Source organism: Monodon monoceros, unplaced genomic scaffold (genome assembly GCF_005190385.1).
Source record: "Monodon monoceros isolate NGI ecotype Baffin Bay Population unplaced genomic scaffold, NGI_Narwhal_1 Super_Scaffold_7, whole genome shotgun sequence".
Lineage (NCBI taxonomy): Eukaryota > Metazoa > Chordata > Mammalia > Artiodactyla > Monodontidae > Monodon > Monodon monoceros.
The window spans coordinates 55,401,920-55,425,842 of record NW_021703784.1 but is presented as its reverse complement, the minus strand read 5'-3'; the positions used below and the strand labels follow the sequence as shown (position 1 = coordinate 55,425,842).

The window sequence follows — 23,923 nt, the reverse complement described above, 5'->3', positions numbered from 1 at the left end:
TAACTATCTGTCAGTTTCCTTACCTGTAAAATGGGCCTAATGCTATACCTGCCATATGCGGGGGACGTGGGGGCGCAGTACAGAATAACTGAGCCATGGTAAGCACTCCACAAATGCCAGCTGCTGGGATTACTTAGGAAGAGGAGCCAGTGATTGCCAGGGCACCCCAGGCTGAGACATCATAGTGATCAGGGAAGTTAAACGGCGTGTCTGACTGCCCAGCCTCAGGTTTTGCCAAGTGTAGGAGGAAGGGGAGAATTTGGTGGGACCAGGGAGTGGGGAGAGAGGGGTGTCTGTGACTGGCAACACAGGGAGGTCAGCACAGGGACCTGACGGTCGGTGGGTATAGCTGGGACCTGGCTCTACAGGTTGAAGGGAGTGTGGAGCCTGAGCCCCGCTCCCCAAGAACCTCTGGGGGCAGGCTGGTGCTGGGGGGTGGGAGAGAAGGGGATGGTGAGAGCCCCTTGAAGGCTGGAACCCTCTCAATCCTCATGTCACCCTGTCCCTGCTTGTTAGGGGAGTGAAGAAAGAAGACAAGACTCTGGCTGTGGGGATCCAGTTCATGCTCCTGAGAGTTTTGGGTAAAGAATGTGCTGGGGACCACTGGTCCAAGGCCCGGGGGGCACAGGGATGAGTGGGGCCCGCTCCCTGACCTTAGAGTTCACTGGCTCACAGGGTCACAGATCCGACCTAGGTACCCTGGAGGTGGGTGCGCAAGCAGCTAGACAGCCCATCAGGTAGACAGCATCCAATACCAGGGTAAGGGGTGGGCTTGAAGGCTGAAGACTTAATGGGCCAAGAGGCCCTCGGTGCCTCAGAGCCCTGAAGTTATATATACCAGGGAGTGGGCAGGGGAGGTACCGGGATGCCAGCTTCCATTGTTCCCTGAACACCTCCTCCTCCAGCCTGGATGCCCAGCCCCGTGATCCACGGCAGTGCCATTGACACCACCTGTGTGTACTGGGCCCAGAGTTGTGGGCGTCGGGCCGTCTGCCACTACTATGACCACGACCTGCTTCGAAACCGGTGAGACCGGGATAGGGGCTACTAGGGGGCTGTGAGAAAGCTTCTAGAAACACTCTTGGGGTCCCAGGCAGGCCACCAGCAGGGAGGGGAGGTCCACTGGCATCCACCTGCAAGGTGATCGGCGCTCTATGCAGTGCTGATCTCACCAGTCCTGCAAGCTAGACATTGTCTCCCCTTTTGATGGATGAGGAAAGTGAGATTTAAGTAAGTGGCCCAAAGTGACACAGCTGATAACTGGCAAAGCTGGGCCTCACCAGTCTGTGCTGGCTGAGTGAGGGGAGAATCAGGGGAGCAGCCCAGGTGTGAGAAAAACAGAGAGTTGGGGTGGGTCAGGAAGATGGCTCTATCTAGGACCTAGGAGGCCTAGGATGCAGGCCCCGCTCTGCCTCCCTCATTTCGAGACCTGCCTTTTTGGGACTTAATCTTCCCATCCATACAATGGGGAGCCCAAAGGAACCTGAAGGCAGAGAGGCTGCAGGCCCTGGGATGGATGGGCAGCTGGGGGGAGGGACTTACTAGCAGAGCTGGGAGTAGGGAGCTGTTCACTTCCAGCTCTGAGGAGTGCATGGTTCCAGGAGGGCTTCCTAGAGGAGGAGAAGTCAAGAAGAGTCTTGGTGAATTAGACAAACAGGAGAGGGAATCCTCCTTTTCTTGCGGCAAGTGATGTGATCCAGAGTTGCAACTGTCAGGCCCGCTGAGCCCTTAGAGGGACCCAGAGAGAGGCAGGGCCAGCCCAGGCCATGAGGCAGTCAGCACAGGGCAGGCAGGCTTCTTTGGAGCCTTTTCCCCCTTCCAAGGAAGGACCCCCATGGGGGTCAATTCTAGGGGCTCCCAGCCAAAGCCATGGTGACAGGGTCCACTGCCCTGGGGCTGGAGGCCTATCCCCCACAAGGCCTCAACATCTCCAACTACATAATGGGTGATGATTGCTGACGCCACTCTGCATCCAAGCCCTGAATGGGGAGGTCCTGAGTTCAAGGGTCACTTGCTCTTTCCCAGGTTCATCGGCCTCCAGTTCTTCTTCAAGACAGGCTCTCTGGCCTGTTTCGCCTTGATTTTGGCCATCCTAAGGCAGCAGGACAAAGAGGAGGGGACCAAGGCGACCATACCCAACCCTGGCCTACAGCAGCAGCTGTTAGCGTCAGGGGCAAAGAAGGAGCCTGAGGAATCCAGAGTGTGAGCTGTCCCAGGGCCCCATTCTGGCCAGGAGTGGCAGCCACGGCGAGTACCTCCTCTGGGCCCTTTGCCTGAGATTGGGGGTTGGGAGCCCTGTTTTCCAATTATGAGTCCTCCACTAACTTGCTGTGTGGCTTTGAGCAAGCCACTGACCCTTTCTGGGCCTTTGTTTGCTCACCTGAACCAAAGAGTTACTTGCGGGTTTGTTGTGTTGGCCACTTCTGAAGCTTGAGGGTCTTCCCCCTCTTCTCCCCCAGCCACACGGGCTGACCTGAAACCAGGCTTTCCTGGGTGGAAGGACTGCATATCTTTCCCCCAGGGCCCGAGGACAGAGAAGTGGACAATAGTAGGCCAGGCTGCCCCGCCTACTGGGTCCTGGCCCTGCTCTGCTGCTCACCTGGAACACCCTCTCTGAGCCTCAGCCTCCCAGCCTCCATCTCTGTCAGGTGGAAATGAACTTGTCAGCTTTCAGGCCTCTTCAGCTGTGACCATCTGTGTGGCCAGGACAGACTCAGGTCTCCTCCCCAGCCCCGCTCAGCCTGGACTTGGGGCCAGTACAGCCTCTGTTGAGAAGTGTCCATTTGGCGCCCCCTGGAGGCAGAGCCCTGAGCTTTGGGGAGCCGCCCTGGGGAGGGAACTGGTCCCACTCATGACATCCAGGCTAGGCAGGGCCTTCAGGAAACCTGGTGTAAGGGCCCCAGGGGCCTTGGCTGTGCAGGGAGCCTCACTCTCTGGAGTCAGGAAATCCCAGCCCTTGCCCTCAGGCAGCCAGAGTCTGGGTGAGGCCTATTCTCTGCCTGGCGGAGAGGGGGACCCAGCTCCCACACTGGGGCATTTTCTAATTTCAAAAACCAAACAAACTCAGCATAGACTCACTGGTACCCATGCATTGCCAAGATTTCACACATTTGACCTGGGCCCACCAAAGCCACTTTGACTTTTGTGACTAGAATCCTAATTTCACCATTTCCTCCCAGGTGCCTGATTCTATGTCACCTGGGGTTGTGTAGACAATGTCTGGTTCTGTGACACCCACATTTTGGGGTAACATCTGGTTCTCTGTGATGCCTGGGTTGGCGTAAGAACCTGTTCTTTGTGATGCCTGGGCTTGTGATCTAGAAGCAATAATGCGTGGCTCTGTGTAATAAGTGGGTCTGTGGGATGCTTGGGTCTGAACAGAGAAGTCTCTGTCTTGCCTTGTCTTGTTTTATGGCTAGTCTTATCTGGCCTGATTATCTCTCTGGGACGGGGAGAGAGTTTCCCAATCTGCTTCCAGCCCAATCTAGTTGCTTGGGAGGCAAGAGACAGGGAGTCAGAAGCAGGAGCTTCCCAAATCCGTGTCCAGCCCTGTGCTGTGGGCCAGGGGGGAAGTTGGGGGTTTGGGGGCACACGTGGCTCTGGCCCTCTGGGCAGCTCTCAGCGGCAGGGCTTTGAGGCTATGCCACATGAAAGAAGAGGGAGGTACAAAAGTTCTAATTCCCATTTTTGTTCTGCTGGTTGATACCTTTAAATGTCTAACAGATATCTGAGCCTGTATTTATCAGTGCCAAGAATTTCAGAGTCTCTTCCAACAAGATGAGGCTGTTTGTATGTTCATATTCCTCCTCCTTCCCTCTTGTTTCCCAGGTTTTGCAGAAATAATCTGGAATTATAGATATAGCTTATTATTAAATTTGTTCTTGCATAATGTGTCTTCCGTTACAAAAATCCTTTCTTCCAAACTGCATTAAGGTTTGCAACAACCAGATTATTTCCAGTTATTTAGATTTAAGGTTTGCTGGATTCATTGCTCACCGTTATTTCTCATATATTACATCTTCCCCTACCTGTATATTCTGGTCTAATTTTTGTTCGGCTCGACTACTTTCTCTAGTAATGGTTTCAGAAGTGGAATAATGTCACAAGGCTTTCCCAGTCCTCACCTGTCCAAACTGCCATTCAGGTTTTACAGAAGAGGAGATGGTTCAGAAAGGATAAGCAACTTGCCCAACATCACACAAAATAAATGTCAGAGCCAGGATTAGATCTAGATTTTGTGGGAACCGACGCTTACACAATTTGGGGAGTCCTCTTTAAGAAAAAGAGCACACAATTAGGTAAGAAGGTGAATATTTACTTAGAATGAAAAAAGAAGTCAAAACAAATACATCTCACAATTCAGAAAAATAGCATAACATTTTTTACTAACTGCTGTGCATACCTCCAAAATTCTCCCCCTAACGGTTGGAAATATTTTCTATAGACTAGCTTCTGGTTCCATACATTTTAAACCTGTTTCTCCTCTGTTGTCTGTATACTTCCAGGGCCAGGCAGGAGAAAACACTTTCATGTCACAAGATTACCTCTGGATATGACACCTTGATGTCACAATGCCAAATGAGTTGGACTGTGGGTAGGAAGATTCCTAGAAGCCATTCTCTACACAGAGGTAGCTAGCAATGATTTATCTATTCATAGAGGTGACTGAGAACCACATAACTATATCCCAATGAATCCAAATTAAATTGATCCCCAACTCCACTCCCCCTTAGCATTATTCCAGAAATGTGCATGCCAACTGCTTCACATAAAGGGAAACTGGGACACAAGGACACTTGGAGTGGAAAGAACTAGCCATCTTGACCCATTGTGGTGAAAGTGTCTACCTTCGGAAATTTCCTGAGAACTTGACAACAGGAACATATTGCTGAAGCCTCTCCCAGGGCCTGGGTAGAGGCCGTGGTGCTCAAGCAGTCTTAGCTTCATGCTGAGTCTACCTCTGGGTTGAGCTGAGATTCAAAGAAGACGAGGTGCTTGTGCTTAAAATCATCCAGGCTGGTCAGGGAGGAGACTCCAGGAGTAATCACAAGAGAGACATGGGGCTGAGAGCCAGGGGTGGAACAGGTAAGGGCCAGCGACTTCTCAGGGATTCAGGGGGTCCAGGGAGCAGCCCTCTTCCCTGACATGGCCTCTGGCCAATGAGAAGCCGCAAGCAATTACACCTGTGAGCTCACTTTCTTCTCACCCTGTCCCTGAGAGTTGGAGGAGAAGGCATTAAGTCTCCTACTAGATTCTATGGTGGTAAAATCTAGCAGAGAACAGGACTGGAACCAGAATGAAGATCCTGACACCTGGCCCGGAGTTCCTTTAGGCTGTAGACTCATGCTGGGAAGTTGCAGGGCAGGCAGATACCAGGGAGCCAGGAGCCAGGATTGGAGCACAAATAAACAAGGAGCAAGAACTGGGACTTCCCTGGTGGCGCAGTGGTTGAGAATCTGCCTGCCAATACAGGGAACACGGGTTCAATCCCTGGTCCAGGAAGATCCCACATGCCGCGGAGCAACTAAGCCCGTGTGCCACAACTACTGAGCCTGTGCTCTAGAGCCAGTGAGCCACAACTACTGAGGCTGCATGCTGCAACTACTGAAGTCCACGCACCTAGAGCCCGTACCCTGCAGCAAGAGAAGCCACCGCAATGAGAAGCCCGCTCACTGCAATGAAGAGTAGCCCCCACTTGCCGCAAATAGAGAAAGCCCGCGTGCAGCAACGAAGACCCAACACAGTCAAAATAAATAAATAAAATACATAAATAAATTTTAAAAAAACAATCCGCCTGCCAAGGCAGGGAATACGGGTTCGAGCCCTGGTCCGGGAAGATCCCACATGCCGTGGAGCAACTAAGCCCGTGCGCCACAACTACTGAAGCCCACATGCCTAGAGCCCGTGCTCCGCAACGAGAAGCTACTGCAATGAGAAGCCTGCGCACTGCAACGAAGAGTAGCCCCGGCTCACCGCAACTAGAGAAAGCCCGCACGCAGCAACGAAGACCCAACACAGCCAAAAATAAATAAATAAATTTATTAAAAAAAGAAAGAACCCACAGCACCCTTGCCATTCTTTAGACATGTTGAATTCTTTCCCCCTAACAAGCCCCTACATGTGCTCTTCTCTCTACCCAGCGGGCCTTCTTCACATCCCCACCCCATTGTTTGCCTCTCCATCCTGCTTCATGAAGTCCTGTCCAAACTTCCAGACCCAGCTCAAAGGCCACCACCTCCAGGGATGCAGCATGGTATAGGCAACGGGAGTGGGTGGCAACCACCTTAGGGAATCCATTAAAAGATATAGACTCTCCATTAAAAATGCACACAAACTTATACACAACTGTGCCCCTGATTTCAGAGGCTGGGGATCATTTGAAGCCTAGCTGTAGAACTCCAGTGGAGTGGAGTAAAAAGAACAGAGTTTTAGAGTCAGTCAGATTTGGGTTCAAATCTAGACTCTGCCACTGATTCACGGTGTGACCCCAAACAAGATTTAACTTCTTTGCCTCTCAGTTTCTTCACCTGTAAAGTGAGGTTGATCATTCCTGTCTCTCAGAAGGTATGAAGACAAAATAATGATAACATACTCATTCACAGGCAGTGTACCTAATGATCAATATTTGTAAGTTTCCTTCCCCTTTCCCTGTTCCTGAAAGGAGAACATGGGGGTGGAGTTGGGAGTGGGCAGTAAGGACAGGGGGAGGCACCACTGAGGGGAGGCACCACCCTCGCTCTGCCCTGCCCTGGCTGCAGCTCTGCTTGTCCCCTAATCTTTCTTCCACTGTCAGCCAGGGCTCAGCCTGCCCAGTCTTATCTCTCCCCACAGCCAGCCTGGGACAGCTTTTCTCAGCCAGATTTACATTTTTATTGATTTTCTTCCTTCCAGAGCAGTCCCTTCCTTCTCTTTCCCCTTTTGCTATAAAATGGGCTAACCCTGGAAGCAGCAGTTCTGGTGCTGGCCAAGAAGTGATGGTTCAAGGATAGATTCATTCACCATACATTCATTTATTTATTCAAACACCCAATCAACCAACAAATCACATGGCTGCTCTATGCCCCTGTGCTGGCACTGCTGGGGGGACACAGCCATGGGTCCAGTACAGGAAACTCCCAGTATAAGCAGACAAGCTGACACATAGTAATAAAAGCATGATTAGTCATATAGGAGAGGGAAGAAGAGGAAGCCATGTATTCTTCCTGGGGTCACCATGGAAGGCTCTCCAGAAAAGGTTAAATCAGAGCTGGGCTTAGAGATTAGGCAGGAAATTCCCAGGTAGAAAAGATGCAAATAGACATGAGAAACAATGGTATGAGCAAAGATAGGAAGGCACAAGAGAGCAGAGTGTGTCTGAGATATGGTACAAGAGCGATGTGGTTGGGATGTACTGCACGTGCAAGGCCATCAGGAGAGAGAGGAGAGCTGAGGCTGGATGTACCAGTGAGGACCAAGCCTTGAGTTCCAGCTGAAGGCTTTGGATGTCTTCCTGAGGGCAAAGAGGTGCCCTTGAAGCATTGACTGATGGATTATTCAATTGACTGGTTATTTTAAGCAGGGAGTGACATGACAAGATTTGTGTTTTAGAAAGGCTGCAGGCTGCACCCTGGGGGCTTTGAATGGAAAAGGGAAGCTGGAGGCCAAGAGCTCAGGCTGGACACTGGTGCTTAATCAAGAGAAGAAGTAGAAGGCCTTGAACCAGGTCATCCTTGAAGTGGGGACATCTAAGGTGAGTCTTGAAAGATGAGTAGGACCATACCAGGTGGAGAAGTTGGGAACAGCGTCCAGGGAGAAGAAACTACACGGATAAAAACTCAGCATAGAGAGCTCCTGGCAAGCTTGGGGAATTTTCCACTAGTTCGGCAGGGCTACAGTGTGGTCTAAGAGAAAGGTCATGGTGAGGCATGTAGCTGAAGAAATGGGTCAGGGCCCTTAGTTTCTCTCAGTATTCTCTGTCTCCTGAACCTAGACTCAGGTGGGAGAGGAGAGGGAACCCTGGCCACTTGTGCAGCGGTGACAGTGTGGAGCTGCCTCCCCTGAAGACTGAGAGAGGCTTTCCGTGATCACAGCACTACATTTTACAAAGTCCCTTCACACTTGATCCTCATGGCTTCCTGTCGAGGAATGTAGAAGAAGGACTATTGGCCCCATATAGCGGATAAATAATCTGAAGCCTAGAAAGCTACAGGAACTTGTCCAACGTTGCTCAAGAGCTCAGGTATCCCCCTTTTAAAGCTCCAATGTTTTTTCTAATAAACATACTTGTCCCTGAATCACATACACACAATAGATGTAGTAGCTACTAACTAATGTGATTGGAATGGGGAAAAGCATAAAAAAAACACATCAGAGTAAGAGATCTCCTCCTGTCCTCAATTCCTCAACCTTCACCCTGGAGCTGGAGACATTCCAGCCGAGAAAACCAGGTTCCCTCTGCTTTGGAATCCAATAGACATGAGGACAAATCGCAGCTGTGTCACTTTCCACCTGTGAGAAGTCAACTGCATTCATCTCAGCCTTAATTTTCTCATCTGAAAAATGGGAGAAACAAACCCTATCTTTCAGAGAGTTGTCATGAGGACTTAATGTGATAATGTAAGACTATAGTAGTTAACTATTGCTGAGTAACAAATTACCCCAAAACTTAGCAGCTTAAAACAACAAATATTTATGATCTCACACAATTTCTGAGGATCAAGAACCCAGAATTGGGCTAACTGAGAGATTCTGGTTCAGGATGTCTCATGAGGTTGCAGTCAACTCTCAGCCAGGGCTGCAGTCATCAGAGCTCAACTGGGGCTGGAGGATCCACTTCCAAGCTCCCTCTGTGGTCGCTGTCAGGCTTCCATTCTTTGCTGGAAGTTGGTCAAAAGTTTCAGTTCCTTTTTACACAAACTTCTGCACAAGACTGCTCATGACATGGTGGCTAACTTTCCCTAAATGAATGATCCAAGAAAGAGAATCTACCAAGATGGAAGCCACAGTATCTTTTATAATCTAACCTTGGAAGTGACAAACCTTTATTTTTACCATATTCTTTTGGTCACACAGACTAACCTTGGTACAGTGTGGGGCAGGAACATAAAAGGGTGTGGATACCAGGAGGTGTGGATCTTTGGGAACCATTTGGAAGCAGGCTACCACAAGTGTCCAGAACAATGCCTGGCACCCAATAGGTACTTATTCATTTGCAGCTGCCATTATTCTCCCTGTGCTCACAGACTAGCTGGGAAGACAAGATTTGGACATGAAAAGAGAGAGCTTGGCAAAGTAGACTGCAACTTGAATTGGGCAATGCTCAGTCACATGATGGAAGAGGGTCTGCAGGACCAAGGGGTGGAAATAAGGGAAGGCCGCCTGGCAGAGGTGGAGCTGAGAGGCCAATTCAGCGAGGAGACAGAGGGTGAGTGTGGCACACACTATTTGTTGCCTTCCCGCAGCCAATCTCCTTTTCCTCTTTCCAGTAGCAAGGTGCCCAGCCACAAGGATGATCCAAGCCCTTCATGGAAAAGCCTTACCTCTTTGCCAGTGAATAGTCTAAGAGTAGACATTTGACTTTATTTTGGTCAGTGAGGTATAAGGGAATGGTCTTCTTGGAAAGCTCCCATCTTGGATAAGAGAGGCATGAGAGAAGATCCTTTGTCTCCCATGCCCTTTCTTCCTGCTTGGGAGGACATGGTACTTGGTGCCACATCAGCCATTTTGTGATCACAAGGGGAGTCTCTCTCAAGGCTTAGAATGGGAAAAACCTGGGTCATCAGAGACATAACCAGACATATTCTGGTTGAATAACCAGACCAACCCTGGCTCCACCTTCCTCTGGCTTCCTTGTTAAGGAAATAAAAGGTTTAAGCCATCAGGTGTTTTCTTACTTGCATTCTAACTGATTCAGTGAGCAAAGCACTCCAGTTCCCTCTGGGGTTTTTTCCTTTTCCGCAGGAAGGTAGAGTGAAACTGTGGAACAGGAAAGGGCCCTTGGCTGGGAGGCAGGAGTCCTTGGTCTAACCCCAGCTCTGCCTCTGAGTTGCTCTGTGATCTTGAGCAACTCCCTGCCCCTCTGGGCCTCCAATAATCATAGGTAATATTTATTGACTGCTTGCTGTGTGCCAAGCACTCTGCTAAGAGCTTCCCTTGCATTATCTCATTCAATCCTCATATCAACTCTGCTATGTCGATATTAATATTCTCTTTATTTCATAGATAAGGAGACGCAGACCCAGAGATATGAGGGAATTTGCCCAAGGTTACATAGCAAGTTAGTGCTGGATCTCTGGACTCTGAATTCATGCTCATCTTTCTCTAAAGCCAGGCTCCTGACCATAATGCTATACTGCTTGGTGGTAAAAGGATGTCTCTGGACAAAATGACCTCTAAGGGCCTTTCCAGCTCAAATATTCTTTGACTTGCTGCCCCATTTCTAGCTACATGATGAATAAAACAGCTTATCCTAGAGAAGAAAGAAATAAGTACTGTCTTTAGCCATCTGAAAAGCTGTCATATGAGTGGGAGATTAGACATACTCAGTGTAGCTCAGAGGACATGAACTGGACAAGTGCGGGGACACTACCAGGAGATAGCATGCAGCTTATATAAGGGAGAGCTTTCTAGCGTCCATTTAGCAGGGGTAGGGGTATGCACAAAGGCAATGGCTCTCCTGTCATGACATTTACACAAGCCTGTGTTAGATAAACATTTGTCAGAAGTACTGCATTAAGTAGGAACAGGATTGAACAGCTTAAAACTTGTGGTAGGAATTAAAGAGGATAATGTACTCTAGTACATTCTAATACTCCTAGCACCATAACTGATAGAAATAGAGGGAGTCAATAAATTGCTGTTTCTTTTCTTTTTTGACACTGAGATTCTTGGATTTTAAGATTCTCTAATATGGATTTTTGGCCCTTTGGCTCTAATATGCCACAGTTCTATAATTTCAACACATTGTGATTCTGCCCTGCTAAGATGCTATGCTTTTAATACTCTAACTTTCCGTGATTGTGTGGCTCTGGAAGCTGAGCAGTCTATGATTTTGTAATTTAATAGTCTCTAGCTTTAACAATCCAAGATTCAATAAAGTGTCTCTCACCAGCTCTAGAAACATGAGGGAGTGGCTCTATGCTTTGCTTCACTGGCCTGGACACACATTGGACTACTACCTCTGCTCATGTTATCATTCCACTGCCTTCCCCCACCCCAGCCTCAGGCTCTCCGTACCAAAAAACCCTCCTCCCTGATTCCTACCCCTTCTTCACTCCACACCTACAAAGTAGGTATATTCACTCTCTATCTGCTGGTGACTTTTCATTAACTAAGAACCTTCTCTGTGTCCAGGCTTGTGCTTATTCCAAAAGGGATATAAGAGAATGAGAAGGTATGGTTGTAATTCTCAGGAGGCCTAGGATCTAAGGACTCAAGTCCCTTGCTTTGTTTAAGTTCAACTCAAACTTACCTCTACCAGGAAGCCTTCCTTGACTGACACTAAATATCTAGCACCAATAACCTTAATCACAAATGTGAAGATCTGACTTCTTTGGTTGATTATAGTACACATTTTAATTTATCTGTTTATCATGTTTTCCAGATTATAACTGAGATTCCCCCATAAATTAAGAGCATGTCTCTTCAACCAAACTGAGAGTTTTGTAGAGGAAGACCATGTCTTCCCCATCAGACTGGAAGCTCCATGGAGACATGGTCCATGCCTCCCTTATATCATACTTGAGCTAGAGTTAAAAGCAGAGTGATGTTTCTCCACCAGATTAATAAATACCCAACGGTAAGTTCATTTTTCTGCCAATGGACTGAGCATTTTATAGAAGCAGAGGCTACATCTCCCCTTAATATGCGGAATCTCCAAAGGCCAAGGGCTGAGCTTCCACTCATGCTGGGGGCATCTCCCTGAGATCAAAGGGTCTAGGGTTCTCCCTTCTCTTTCTATTTCTTTAATCCTAGCTCAGGACTCTAGCCTGAAGAAGAGATATTTTCTCTAAATCAGATAGACAAATGAAAAAGAGAAGATTAAGAACTCAAGCCTCTCCCCCAACAAGTCCAGGGCCTTTCTTGCTCTATCCAGGGCCATCTCCTAACAGCTGTCATCCCTCTGCCCAAACTGGGCCCTTCCCAGCCACTCGAGCAGCAAGTGAAGATGTCAGCACCTTGGACAGCACCCAACCCATTACAGGACATGGAGCCAGCGGAAGCCAAGCTCTCCAACTCCCTTAGCCTCTGGGTGATGAATTTCCTTGTTTCTCAATTTGATTAAAGCCCAGTAGATAACCAGAGTCCCTTGTTCCTTTCTCTTTTCTCTTCCTGATGAACATAATCAACTCCATCAGGCTTGGAATACTTGCTCTTAAATACTACCTACCCAGCCCCGGCCTAGGCATGAATCAGGGACAACACTGCTAAAACACTTGGAAGACTCACACGTTTTTTTCTGGAGAATGGAGGTGGGAGAGGAAGCTCTCCCTGAGATGTATAGGGGCTGTGAATGGACGTGAAATGTGTTTGGGTAAAGAAAATCCTGAACTGAAACTCAGGAAATTTGAAACTTAGTTCTGGATAAGCTTTGCCACTAATCTTGATATGATCTAGAGCAAGTGGCACACCCTTTATGAGCCTGTTTTTCCATTTGTAAGATGAGAATGTCGGATTAGACAATCTCAAATGTGTTCAGTGCTAAAATTCTATAGGAACATTTAAAACAGATAAGGAAAGAGATTTGCCCAAGGTCATATGGCAAGCTCATGGCAAATGTGGGTCTGAATTCATGGCTCCTGGTTTCCACTTCAGTGTTATTTCACTTGCACAGTACCTCCCCCTTAGTTCACGTCGCAGACTTTTTGCCTGGGGACAGAGCTGAAGAAGTTGAAGACAGGTGGGATAGAGCTCATTGGTGCCAACAAAAGGAAATAAAATTTTAAGATATGTGGAAATGCTGATCTCTATGCAGAGAGCATAGTAGAAATAACTAAGATTGGGGGGAAAGGACCACCTCATAGAGACAGAAATTCAACCCTAAACTCAGAGAAACCCCGGAAAGGTTTTGTGACTTGCCCAAGGCCATCCAGCAAGGCAACTGTAGAATCCTCTTAAAGAGAAAGAGTGAACTCTTATCCTGATCAAGTGTTGGGAGGTGCCCATGTCAGAGAAGAGAAGAAAAAATATAAATCAGGAAGTACGTATTAGGTACTGATCTGCACTAAACACCTTGGCAGGAACATACAATATAAGACATGAATTCTGCTTTCTCCATCTTTGATGTGCTGCTTCTTCTACTTGGAATTACTTCCAATGCATCTATCTATGTATGTCCAAGTACTGCCGTTCCATCAAGGCTCAAACCAAAAGTCTCCCCTGGTGGGAAAGCATCCATAACCTTATCCAGATGCCAATTCTCTCTCCTCTGAATCCCCAAAGCATTTTCTTTGTTCCTGTTTTATAGTACTCAGCAACGTCTGCCTTACCTGCTCCCATCCTCTCCCATAATGAGTGAAGAGAGAGAGGGAGCCTGCATTTTATTCAGCTTTGAATCACTCAGAATACTCAAGACAAGATTTGAAATGTAATAGAATCTCAGTAAGTATTGGATGGCTGAATAGATAGATGGATGGATGATGAATATAGATGTATGGGCAACTCAGAGAGAGAGAAGATGAAGGGATGGATGTGTGGATGGGTGAGTGGGTATACGGATGGATGGTGGGTGAAAGTATGGATGGACAGATAAGTATATGACCATATAGGTGGGAAGAAAATGGATAAATGGGCACCTGGGTTGGTAGGTAGGTGGGAAGATGGAAAGGTGAATGAGTACAAGAATGATTCTATGGACAGCTGAATGCAAGTGTATGTAGGTGGATAATGTGGTTGGTGAATGGATGGATTAATATATAGTTAGATAGTGGTGTGGGTGAATGAGTGGATGTATAATTACATGATTATATGGAAAGATAAATGTCAGGATACGTAGAAAGAAGAATTAGGGGAAACATGGAGGTATTCCTAATATCACAAAGATCATTTTCATGGAGACTTTCCATTGCTAATGTCAGAAAAATGACTATGGGGGTGAGCTGACTCTGTGCTTAAGCTGAGTCAAATGTGTGCTAAGGTTGCAAAAGATCTCAGCCTGGTATCAATGAAAGTCTAATATCATGATCAAAAAAGGTAGTGGTCCTGCCTTGGCCTGAGGTGTTCACACTGTCCTGGAGCCTGTGTTCTGCTCTGTGCATCTGGAGGGATGATGACAGCCATGGCTTGTCCACATAGGCGATACAGCGAGGAGTAATCTGTAAAGCCTACCAAATGAGGAACTGGTGAAAGAACCAGGAGTGTTCAGCTTGGAGAAGAGAAAAGTCAGGGGTGATAATCATCATGGCTCAGGATCTGGCTGGCTATCCTGGGGCATGCCCTGTGGCCCCAGAGGCAAATCTAGCTCCCAGAGGAAGTCACAAGGCTGAGGTCTCAGCCTCATGCGAGAAAGGCCATCATACAAGAGAAGGACTTTCTTGGGGGAGTGAGCTTCCCAGCTCTGGGGCTGCACAAGTAAGATCTGGACATCTTCTATGAGAGAAGCTACAAAGTGGAGACTTGCTTGATGTGGAAAGTAAATAAAGGCAACTCTGAAATCTCTTCCCACCCCCAAATTAAAACATCTGTTCAGGACTTCCCTGGCGGCGCAGTGGTTGAGAGTCCGCCTGCCGATGCAGGGGACACGGGTTCATGCCCTGGTCCGGGAAGATCCCACATGCCGCGGAGCGGCTAGGCGCGTGAGCCATGGCCGCTGAGCCTGTGCATCCGGAGCCTGTGCTCCGCAACGGGAAAGGCCACAACAGTGAGAGGCCCGCATACGGCAAAAAAAAAACAAAAAAAAAAAAACAAAAAAACCCATCTGTTCATCTCTTCAATCCTCAACAATTAGGTTCAGCTGTGCCCTGAGTTCATATTGGAATGTAGGGAATTTCCATCCAGAGCTGAGGGTTTGGAGAGATTTGGGAGACAGAAATGGGGTCTAATGGGAACCTCAACTTTCTGTGGAGGTCTGGGGTTAAGGAATCAAGAAAAACTGAAAATGTCCTTTCAGAGGCCCAAATGACAGAGGAGGGAGAGAGTCAGAGCCACCCAGAGCCAATCCGTGACCTAGATTCTCTGTAATTAACAAGCCTACATCACTGACGTGTTGGCTTCTGATCAACACTGTCTCCCCAACCCCGCCCAGCTCTCTGGTATGAGAAGATTAAATCAATTAGGAGGAGGAGGAGATCTGGCTGGCTCTGGTTGGGAACAGCGGATAATTCACTTACATAACAGAGTATTGAGGTTTGGACTTGGCCTTTGAGTAGTGGCAGTGGATCCCAGATCCCAGCTTTTGGGAAGAGACTTCAGGAGTCGGGAGTAAAGGCAGAGGGAAATAAAGGGGGTCCAGGGGGAGGGGCAGCCATGACCCCAGGCGGAGGCCCATATTCCATCTTCTTGCTGAGAACAAATACCCTGTTCTCTGGGCTGAGAGAGGGACAAATTGAAAAATCACTCTTCCTTCCCCCAAGTGAGGGGGTCCCAGCCACCAAGATTATTCATAAATGAAAATCTGACCAAGCCTCTCTCCTTAGCCTGGCATTTAAGGCCCTGCAAACTTTCCTGGGGCATCTCCTGCCTCCAAGGGGTGCGGGTGGGTAGAGAGGCAACAAACACCTCCTGGTTTTCCCTCTGTGCCAGGTCCTGGCTAGGCACTGGAAGTACAGAGAGAAACAGACGTAGTTCCCTCAGAAGCATGGCCTAGTGGGGGGACACATACCCACAATGCTGTGTGCCAAGTGGTAAAACAGAGGCCTGCATGGGCAGGACCCAGAGGGGTCACAAATAAGGGAGGCCTCCTGGGGCCAGTTCCAGAAGGCTCCCCAGGGAAGGCAGTCTCACTGAGCCTTAAAGGAAGGATGGATTAGTGGGAGTTCATTGGGCTGACCTGGTTGAGGGAGGGCCTTGGGTGGAGGGAACAGCATGTTCAAAGGCATGGCAGTAAAACAGCTTGGCACACATTCAGGGAACTAGTTGCTGTGGCTGGAGCTTAGAGCATGAGTTAGGAACGGGGGAAATGAGCAGGAGAGGTAGCCAGTCCAGGTCTCGCTTCTGATGGCGTGCCAAGAAGGCACTGAGGCAATGACCCCAGAGTCTCTGATCAACCTATGCTTCCTGAGCACTGACAATATGCCAGGCCCTGTGCTGGGACCGGGGGCGGATGGAAGTGGGGAATAAAGAGATGAATGAGACTCAGGCCCTGTCCTCCAGGAGTTCTAGAAGGGCACACAAATATCTTCCGTTACCAAGCTGATAGTCCCAGCTTGGCTCCGGGTGGGATTCAGGCCTGGCTGGTGTCTCTGGAGCTCTGCTATTGGCTGGGTCTACCCGCAGCCCCTTGCCTAAGGACTGAGATGCCCAGGCAAGCAGTCTTGTTGGACAAACGTGACCTGGCCTTGGGACTTCCCTGGTGGTCCAGAGGTTAAGACTCCATGCTCCCAATGCAGGGTCCCGAGGTTCGATCCCTGATCAGGAACAAAGATCCCACATATGGCAACTAGAGAGCCCGTGTGCCACAACAAAGACCCAGTGCAGCCTAAATAAATAAATAAAAATTAAAAAAAAAAAAAAGTGACCTGGCCTCTGGGGGCCTGCTCCTGCCACCTAACTCCTGAAGACCAGTCCTGTGGCAAACAAGGTCCCCATGAGCAAATCCAGATAGATGGAAGAAAGTGACGCCCTGAGCTGGTATGCTAGCGAGGAAGGCAAGGTATGGGTCGTGAAATGCTTAGGAGTTGTACTGGAAGGGTCTTGGGAGACACTCAGGGTTGTTAGCTCGGGTCATGCCATCCTATGGGAAACAGGAGGATGTAAGGTCAGCAGGAGAACAAGAGGAGTTGCAATGGTTTCAGGCTCCTCAAGTTATAGGATTCATCAGGTGGAGGCCCACGGAAGCGTAGGAATTCAAGTGGACCACACACAAGCTCCCTGTAGGAAGCAGGCATGTGGAAATCCCTCCCTCACCTGTTCTCTCCCTTCCTTCATACTTTCCTTCGGCAGCTCTCAGTACCTCTTCTATCCAAGCGGGCTCTGGGCTGAGCAACGAGGCACAGATCTAGGGTCACCCTGTTCTTTGTCCAAAGGACCAGCATTAAGCACAACATTCTAGCATATCCTGGACTTGCCTGCATTAAAATGTTGGCTGGGAATTGAAGCTAGGGCCTGAAACGTATTCTACTGTTGGAAAGATTTAGGAAGTAACCTTTGTGATTGCAGGCAACAGAAACTGACACAGACTAAGCAAAACGGAAAAAAAAAAAATTATTAGCAGTTCCACTGGGCAGCTCGGAATGGATGGGAAAACTGGAGAACCAACTGAATGGGCAGCTGGATTCACAGCCAAGGTCATACCATAGGAATAGCTGGCCCCAATGCCTCCACTAGCCCGACCTTTGAACGTCTCCACCATACTGCCCACCCAGACGTGGCACTGCTACATGATGTAAGCACAAATGAATGCTAAACGAATCTTCTTCCCAGCCTCCTCACTAATTGTCACATCAAGGTCCTGAGCCAGGTACAACTGGCCAAATTGGCAGGGGGTGGTGGTGGTAGAGTATCTGGCCCCTTTTGGCTTTGAAATGGAAGATTGGGTCCTCGTTTCCATAAGGACTCCCATAGTGGGGGATTTACTCAAAATACAAAGCAACGGACTGGTTTTAGCAATTCCCTCTGTGCCAGGTCCTGGCTGTGTCACAGCAAAAACTGTGACAAATGTCCACTACACTTTTACTGAGGAGTCACTAAATGCTGGGTGCATTCCAGGAGTTTTATATAAACAAATAAGCAAAGCAGGCTCTCTTTTATAACTGGATAATGGTTGATCCCATTTTATAGCTGAGGAAATTGAGATTCCAGAGGTGAAGTAAGTTTCCCAGAGTCACTCAGCTGGTAAGTGACGGAGCCAGGATTCCAATACAGGTGGGTGATTTTGTTGTTACAAATACGTTATGCTGTCTCCCAAACTGTAAACACAGAGAATTTGTACTTACCATTGCTAACATTTTATGTAAAGTGTGGGGCACAGAAAAATGGCTCGAAGTAAATGTTCCAATATCTTCACACGATGATTGATGGGATAATAGGATTATGAGTAATTTTTTCCTGCTTTCTTATGTTCTTCTGTACTTTCCTTTAAAAAGAAAAAAGAGTATGCTTTACCTTAATAATTATAAGAAAAAATAAAATAAAAAACAGTTTTAAAGATTATGACAGTGTTAACCCAATCATGGAGAAAATATGCATAGAAAAAAGACTGGAAGGAAATTTGTCCAAAAAGTCTCTGGCTAGTGGAATTATGGGTCTGCTTATTTTTCTTTCAACTTCTACTTTCCAAATTTTCTATAGTGAGCACTCTGAAACAAATGTAAAATAAGTTTTATTTTTAAAACCAAGCATAAAAATGATATTAACAAAGAGACGCATGTCTTAGTCCTTTTAAGTTCCCATAGTCACGTCCTATAGTGGTTTGGAAACCAAGGTGGTTCTGGGTTTTCTGGGGCAGCCTGGCGGTCCCTTGCAGTGTTTGCTACCAGAGCTGGCATAGCTGGTGTGCATCACAGTCACCAGTTATCTCAGGCTGAACACTCTGAGCCAGGGTGGGAATAACCCAGCATTCCCACCTCTTGTAACAATGTACATGTTATCAGGCTCTGCTAAACTGTGAGGATTCAGCTCCGGGGGCTGGAATCTTCCTCTCTGCTGGTTTTATCTCTCATTTCCCAGGCTTCAAGGTTTGCCTTCCTGCCTACAAATGGGGCGGGGCTGCTCAGTCCTGTGAAGTTTAGGCCCCTCTGAGGTGCCTTCCGTGTCTTCTTGTCCAAGCTGCAGGTCCCCCATCACCTCTCCTCCCTGCCCTGCCCAATGCCAAGTGCTGTGGATAGACAGAGGACGGAGGTTTGGTCCTGTCTGGTGGAGGAGTCAGTCTTCCAAATCTCAGGGAGACTCTAGATTATTCACTGCCTTAGGAATGTCCCAATCAGATGGAAGATGCAGTTCCTATTTTCCAGGAGTTCCCAGTGTAACGCAGCGACAAGACAGGAGAGAGCAGGGGTTGATTCATATGGGAAGACATCCGTCTCAGCCAACCCTGACTCCTAAAGCTTCTGCCCTAGGACACCGCTACCTCCCTACCCCCTCCTCCAGGTGGGACAGTAATGGTCATAGCCTCCTGGGCCCTCTGGTCCCTCCCCTCCTCCACCTCCCCAAGCACAGGGAGGTTTCTTGTGCCCAGTGCATCCTCTGGCATCCTCCACCCCCCACCGCTCCCCTCCACTCCCACTTCTCCCTTCCTGCTCCTCAGTTTCTCCCCAGGCAAAGCAAGGGAGCTAGATAACCTTACAGGCCCTTCATCTCAGTGGGGACATTCTGTACCTCACTGCCCCTTCCAAGACCCCTCCCATTCCTTCCTCCTTCTCAGCTTCTTCACCAGTCTGCTCCCTCTCCTCCTCTGTTCATGTACACCCCCTTCCTGCCAAGCCCCCAGAATCTCCAGGTGGAGGCCCACTTTGGCTGCTGCAGTAAAGGATGCAGTGGGGTAGAGTGGAGGTGGCCGGGAGAGAGAAGGGCCCAGGCCAAGGCTGAGGTCAAAGAGGCTGGGCAGGGCAGGCAGCCAGCCCTAGCAGCCCAGGCCAAAGCTAGCTCAGCAGCTTCAGCTAAACTCTAGCAAGGCATCTACGCTTGGGTGGCAGCCCCAGAGCTGAGAGGCTCGTGGGGGAGGAGAGCATCTGCTGAGGTCGGCACAGCCTCCAGAAACCTCTCCAGAGGATGACTGAGGCCACAGAGAGTCCCAGCCCAAACTCTGGACTCAGCGATGAGAGGAAATGACACTTCCTCCTCCCTAGGGAATGTGACTTAGGTCCTGGAAATCTAGAATCCAGGGCTGAGAGGGTCCCCAGAGGACACCTGCTGGGTATAGGCATCTCCTCTACTCCCTGATGGGCTGTAGAGCCCTACCAACGAGCCTTCTGGGGCGGGAAGCTCATTCCCTTCTATGGCAGCCCATTCCACTGAGAGCTGGTTCATGCTCAGTTATCAAACTGCCACCAGTGACTCCTCTGTGCCAGGACCTCGGCTGGACTGTGAGGATGCAGAGATGAATGTGGTCCCTGCCTTCAAGGAGCTCTCCATATGAGGAGGGAGACAGACACTGACCACACACAGTGATGGGGGAGTTGAGGGAGTCCAGAGGCAGCCCAGAGCCAGCGTCAGGGCAGGGTGGGGGTCAGGAACTGCTTCCCAGGGCAGGCAACGGATCCCAGGGGGCCTTGAATAAGCAGCTTCAATTACCACCTAAATGCCAACAAGTCCCAGCTCTGCAGCTCCAGCCTTGACATGGCTCCTGAATTCCAGACTTAAATATCCAACTGCCCATTCAGCCTCTCCACTTGGATGTCTTGGCATCTCAAACTCACTGGGATCAAGGCAGAGTTCACCCTCTCTGCCCACCCCGGACCTGGTCTTCCCTCTCTCAATGAATGATCCCATCATTCACAAGCCAGACACCCCAGAGCCATCCCTCCCCCTCACCCCATATCCAGTCTGTCACCAGGCCCCGAGTGACAAACCCACTACTTTTCCCCACCTCCACGCCACCACCCAGCCCAAGCGCTGGCCTCTTCTATCTGCACTCCTCCTTCCAGCATCTCCTCAGTTGTCTTCTTGCACTCAGCCCCCTTCAATCCTGCAGTGACAGCGATCTTTCCAAAAAGCATATAAAATTGTCACCTCTCTGCTTAAAAGCCTTCAGTGGCTTCTCCTTGCCTTTGGCATAAAGTTTAAGACCTTGAAAAAGGCCCGCAAGGCCCACCTGGCCTGGCCTTTGCAGACCTCACCAATTGTGTCTCAGCAATGCCCTCCTCCGTCTCTTGACCTCTTTCTTGTCTCTGGCCCACCTAGCTTATCCCTGCACCACAGAGACCTCTGTACATGTTATTCACATTGTCTCCCCCCTGAGCGCAAAGATGTGGTCTGCCCTCCTTTCCTCTTCCAAATTGACTCCCAGGATGTCTGTTCTTTGCATGTTCACTGTCCCTGAACACCAGTCTCTGGAACCTTCTCACTTGAAAGAACAGCTTCAGGACATAGCCGATGGTTACAAAGTAACCAGCAGACTTGGAGCCCAAGGTCTCAGAACCTCACAGCATTCCCAGAAGCACAGCCCTGACTCTGGCTCCCAGATGCCTTCCAGAACCCCTACTCTGCCCCTGCTCTCTTCTTTCATTTCTGGGCTGGGGGCTGGGAGTGGAAGGTTGGCAAACCTCCCCATCCCCTCAGCCCAGACACTTCCTGGGCCTTATAGTGAGCCCAGAGGGGCAGAAATGAAGTGCCTGGCCTGGTGCCCTCTGCCTGGACCTGCACCCCGTGTTCTCCCTGGGCTCCCAGATCAGGCAGCCGTACTCAGGCCTCAGGCCACGTACTGCCTCCTGTGCAGTTGGCCAGGACTTCCCAAGGCAGGGGGCCTGTCTTCACTGGGCTCCCGCAGCACGCAGTATGCCCAGGACTGTCAATTCGCCTGTGGTTGTGTTGGTTTCTCTGCCCAGACCAGGTGCTCAGCTTGCTCAGGGGCTGGGTGTTTTCATCTCTGCACCCTGAGCCTAACTCCAGGGTGGTCTCAAAAGAGAGGCTCAGAAAAGCCTCAGCATTAGAATTTGGGACTAACACCACATAAATGTGTGTTTTTGTCTTCTTCTCACGTAAACTGCTGTTAAGCAGCCCTTCAACCTAAACGCTTTGTGAGAAGGTGGGCCTAGGCATCTGACCAGCCTTGGTTTTGATGCCAGCTCCACCTGTTTCTAGCCGTGACCTAGAGCAAGTGCTTAGCTTCTCAGGGCCTCAGTTCCTCCCCCTATAAAATGAGAGCGGGGCTTCCCTGGTGGCGCAGTGGTTGAGAGTCCGCCTGCCGATGCAGGGGACACGGGTTCGTGCCCCGGTCCGGGAAGATCCCACATGCTGCGGAGTGGCTGGGCCCGTGAGCCATGGCCGCTGAGCCTGCGCGTCCGGAGCCTGTGCTCTGCAACAACGGGAGAGGCCACAACAGTGAGAGGCCCGCGTACTGCAAAAAAAAAAAAAAAAAAAGCGTTGGGAGATGTTCCAAATGCCTTTTGGGGTTTTTTTGCTTTGTTTTGTTTTTTCAGTTTTAATATTTTTTTATTGAAGTCTAGCTGATTTACAAAGTTGTGTCAATTTCTGCTGTACAGCAAAGTAATTCAGTTATGCATATATATACATGCTTTTTTATATACTCTTTTCTGTATGTTTTATCATAGGGTATTGAATCTAGTTCTCTGTGCTATACAGTAGGACCTTGCTGTTTATCCACTCTCTGTATAAAAGCTCACATCTGCTGACCCCAACCTCCCACTCCATCCCTCCCCCAAACCCCTCCCCTTTGGCAACCACCAGTCTGTTCTCTATGTCCATGATTCTCTTTCTGTTTCATAGGTAGGTTCATTTGTGTCATATTTTAGACTCCACATATAAGTGACATCATATAGTCAAATGCCTTTTTGAAATCAAGATTTTCAAGACTCTGACCGACCCCTGATCTCAGGTTCTCCCAAAGGAGGAGATAGGAGATTAGCCTGACTTCCTTTAAGTAAAACCTGTGCTGGGTCCTGATGACCACTGCATTTTCTTCTTCATTTTTTAATGACATAAAGCATTCTTTTTCTGCTGTCTCTGTTAGTGTTGTTAAATCTGAAGATTTTCAGTCCTCAGTGAAAAGTCTCACCTAGAAATGATCAAATTAACCCAGGCTACTTGCCTACAACAGTTGACTGTTGGCTGAAAACAGCTCAAAACACTTAAATGAGAACTTCCCTCTACCACGAGAAATTTGCTTTCTGAACGAATGAAGGTTTTCTACAGGAAGGTAAATTTCAGTCCTGCTCTTCTGACTCTATAAACGTGGAATGGTAAAATTCAAATAATCACCGTCTTCTTGTAATATTGAGTCAAACATTCCCTTGTTAAAACTGTAGCAACATTGTACCTTAATAAAAGCTTAGCTGTATAGTTTAAGTCCTAGAAAAAAAAGCTGGGCTGACTATGGTTTTCAAAGTTTTGTAAGATTATTGAGAACACAAAAAGCCAGTACAAGAGGGAGCATAATGAAATCCAGCAGGAATAATTTGTAATTAGAAAACCCCACGCAATTCTTCAGCCAAGGATAATGGTGATCCATCTAGAAAACACATGTGTCCCATGCTGGGCACTGATGAGGCTAATCAGACACACTCCACTGACACTTTTCACAATACCGAGGGGCCCCTAATTGCTGGTGGGTGCAGACAACCTTCTTGCTGCTCCTCTCAGGAGATCATGACGATTAAGAGCAGGCCTGGAGCCAAAGAGCCTGGGGTGGAATCCCAGCCCTTCGCCTACTCACTCTGTGACCTTAGGCAAGTTACTTGCCCTCTCTGTGCCTCAACTCCTCATCTTTAAAATCAGGATTGAGAATCACTACCTTTCAGGGTGGTGGTTGTGAAGACTGAACCAGCTGCTATGTGAAGTCAGCCTGACCTAAAATATATCTCTCCTATTCCTCAGTTGCTACTGGGGTACTGGGGTGCTCAGAGGCAGTGCCAAAGGAGGATCCCCATCCCCTTCCCCATCCTACCGCCTCTCTCGGCCCCTGCCAGAAGAAGCAGCCTGCACGGAAGGGCGCCGTGCCCACAATGGCCCTGCCCCGAGGCCCAATGTTCCCCCTACCCCCCACTCTGGACCACGGCCTGGCCCTGGCCCAGTTGGCCTGCTGGTGATCTGCCCTGGCTAAGCAGGGGTGGCTTGGCTCCAACAAGGGCTAAAGGTTCCTCATTTTGTCTCCTGCTTCAGCTTAACCATCTGG

The 23,923-nt window shown here is 48.9% G+C and overlaps 1 protein-coding gene and 1 long non-coding RNA gene across 5 annotated transcripts in view; one reads left to right on the top strand and one right to left on the bottom strand.

Moving 5' to 3' along the window:
* Positions 1-3,889, top strand: part of SLCO2B1 (solute carrier organic anion transporter family member 2B1) — a 51,282-nt gene extending 47,393 nt beyond the window's left edge. For 3 of the 4 annotated variants that reach the window (XM_029206855.1, XM_029206857.1, XM_029206859.1), the window contains 3 exons: positions 517-581; positions 906-1,026; positions 2,026-3,886. In XM_029206855.1, coding sequence (XP_029062688.1) covers positions 517-581; positions 906-1,026; positions 2,026-2,206 — 367 coding nt within the window. In that variant the 3' untranslated portion in view covers positions 2,207-3,886. Of the gene's footprint in view, positions 1-516; positions 582-905; positions 1,027-2,025 lie in introns of all 4 variants that reach the window. The other variant, XM_029206856.1, reaches the window with a different exon arrangement.
* Positions 3,890-8,652: 4,763 nt separating this feature from the next.
* Positions 8,653-19,324, bottom strand: LOC114886406. Its single transcript, XR_003791337.1, has 2 exons — positions 18,069-19,324; positions 8,653-8,855 (listed from the first exon to the last, which is right to left on the bottom strand). It is a non-coding gene; the product is annotated as an uncharacterized LOC114886406 (long non-coding RNA).
* Positions 19,325-23,923: the final 4,599 nt, after the last annotated feature.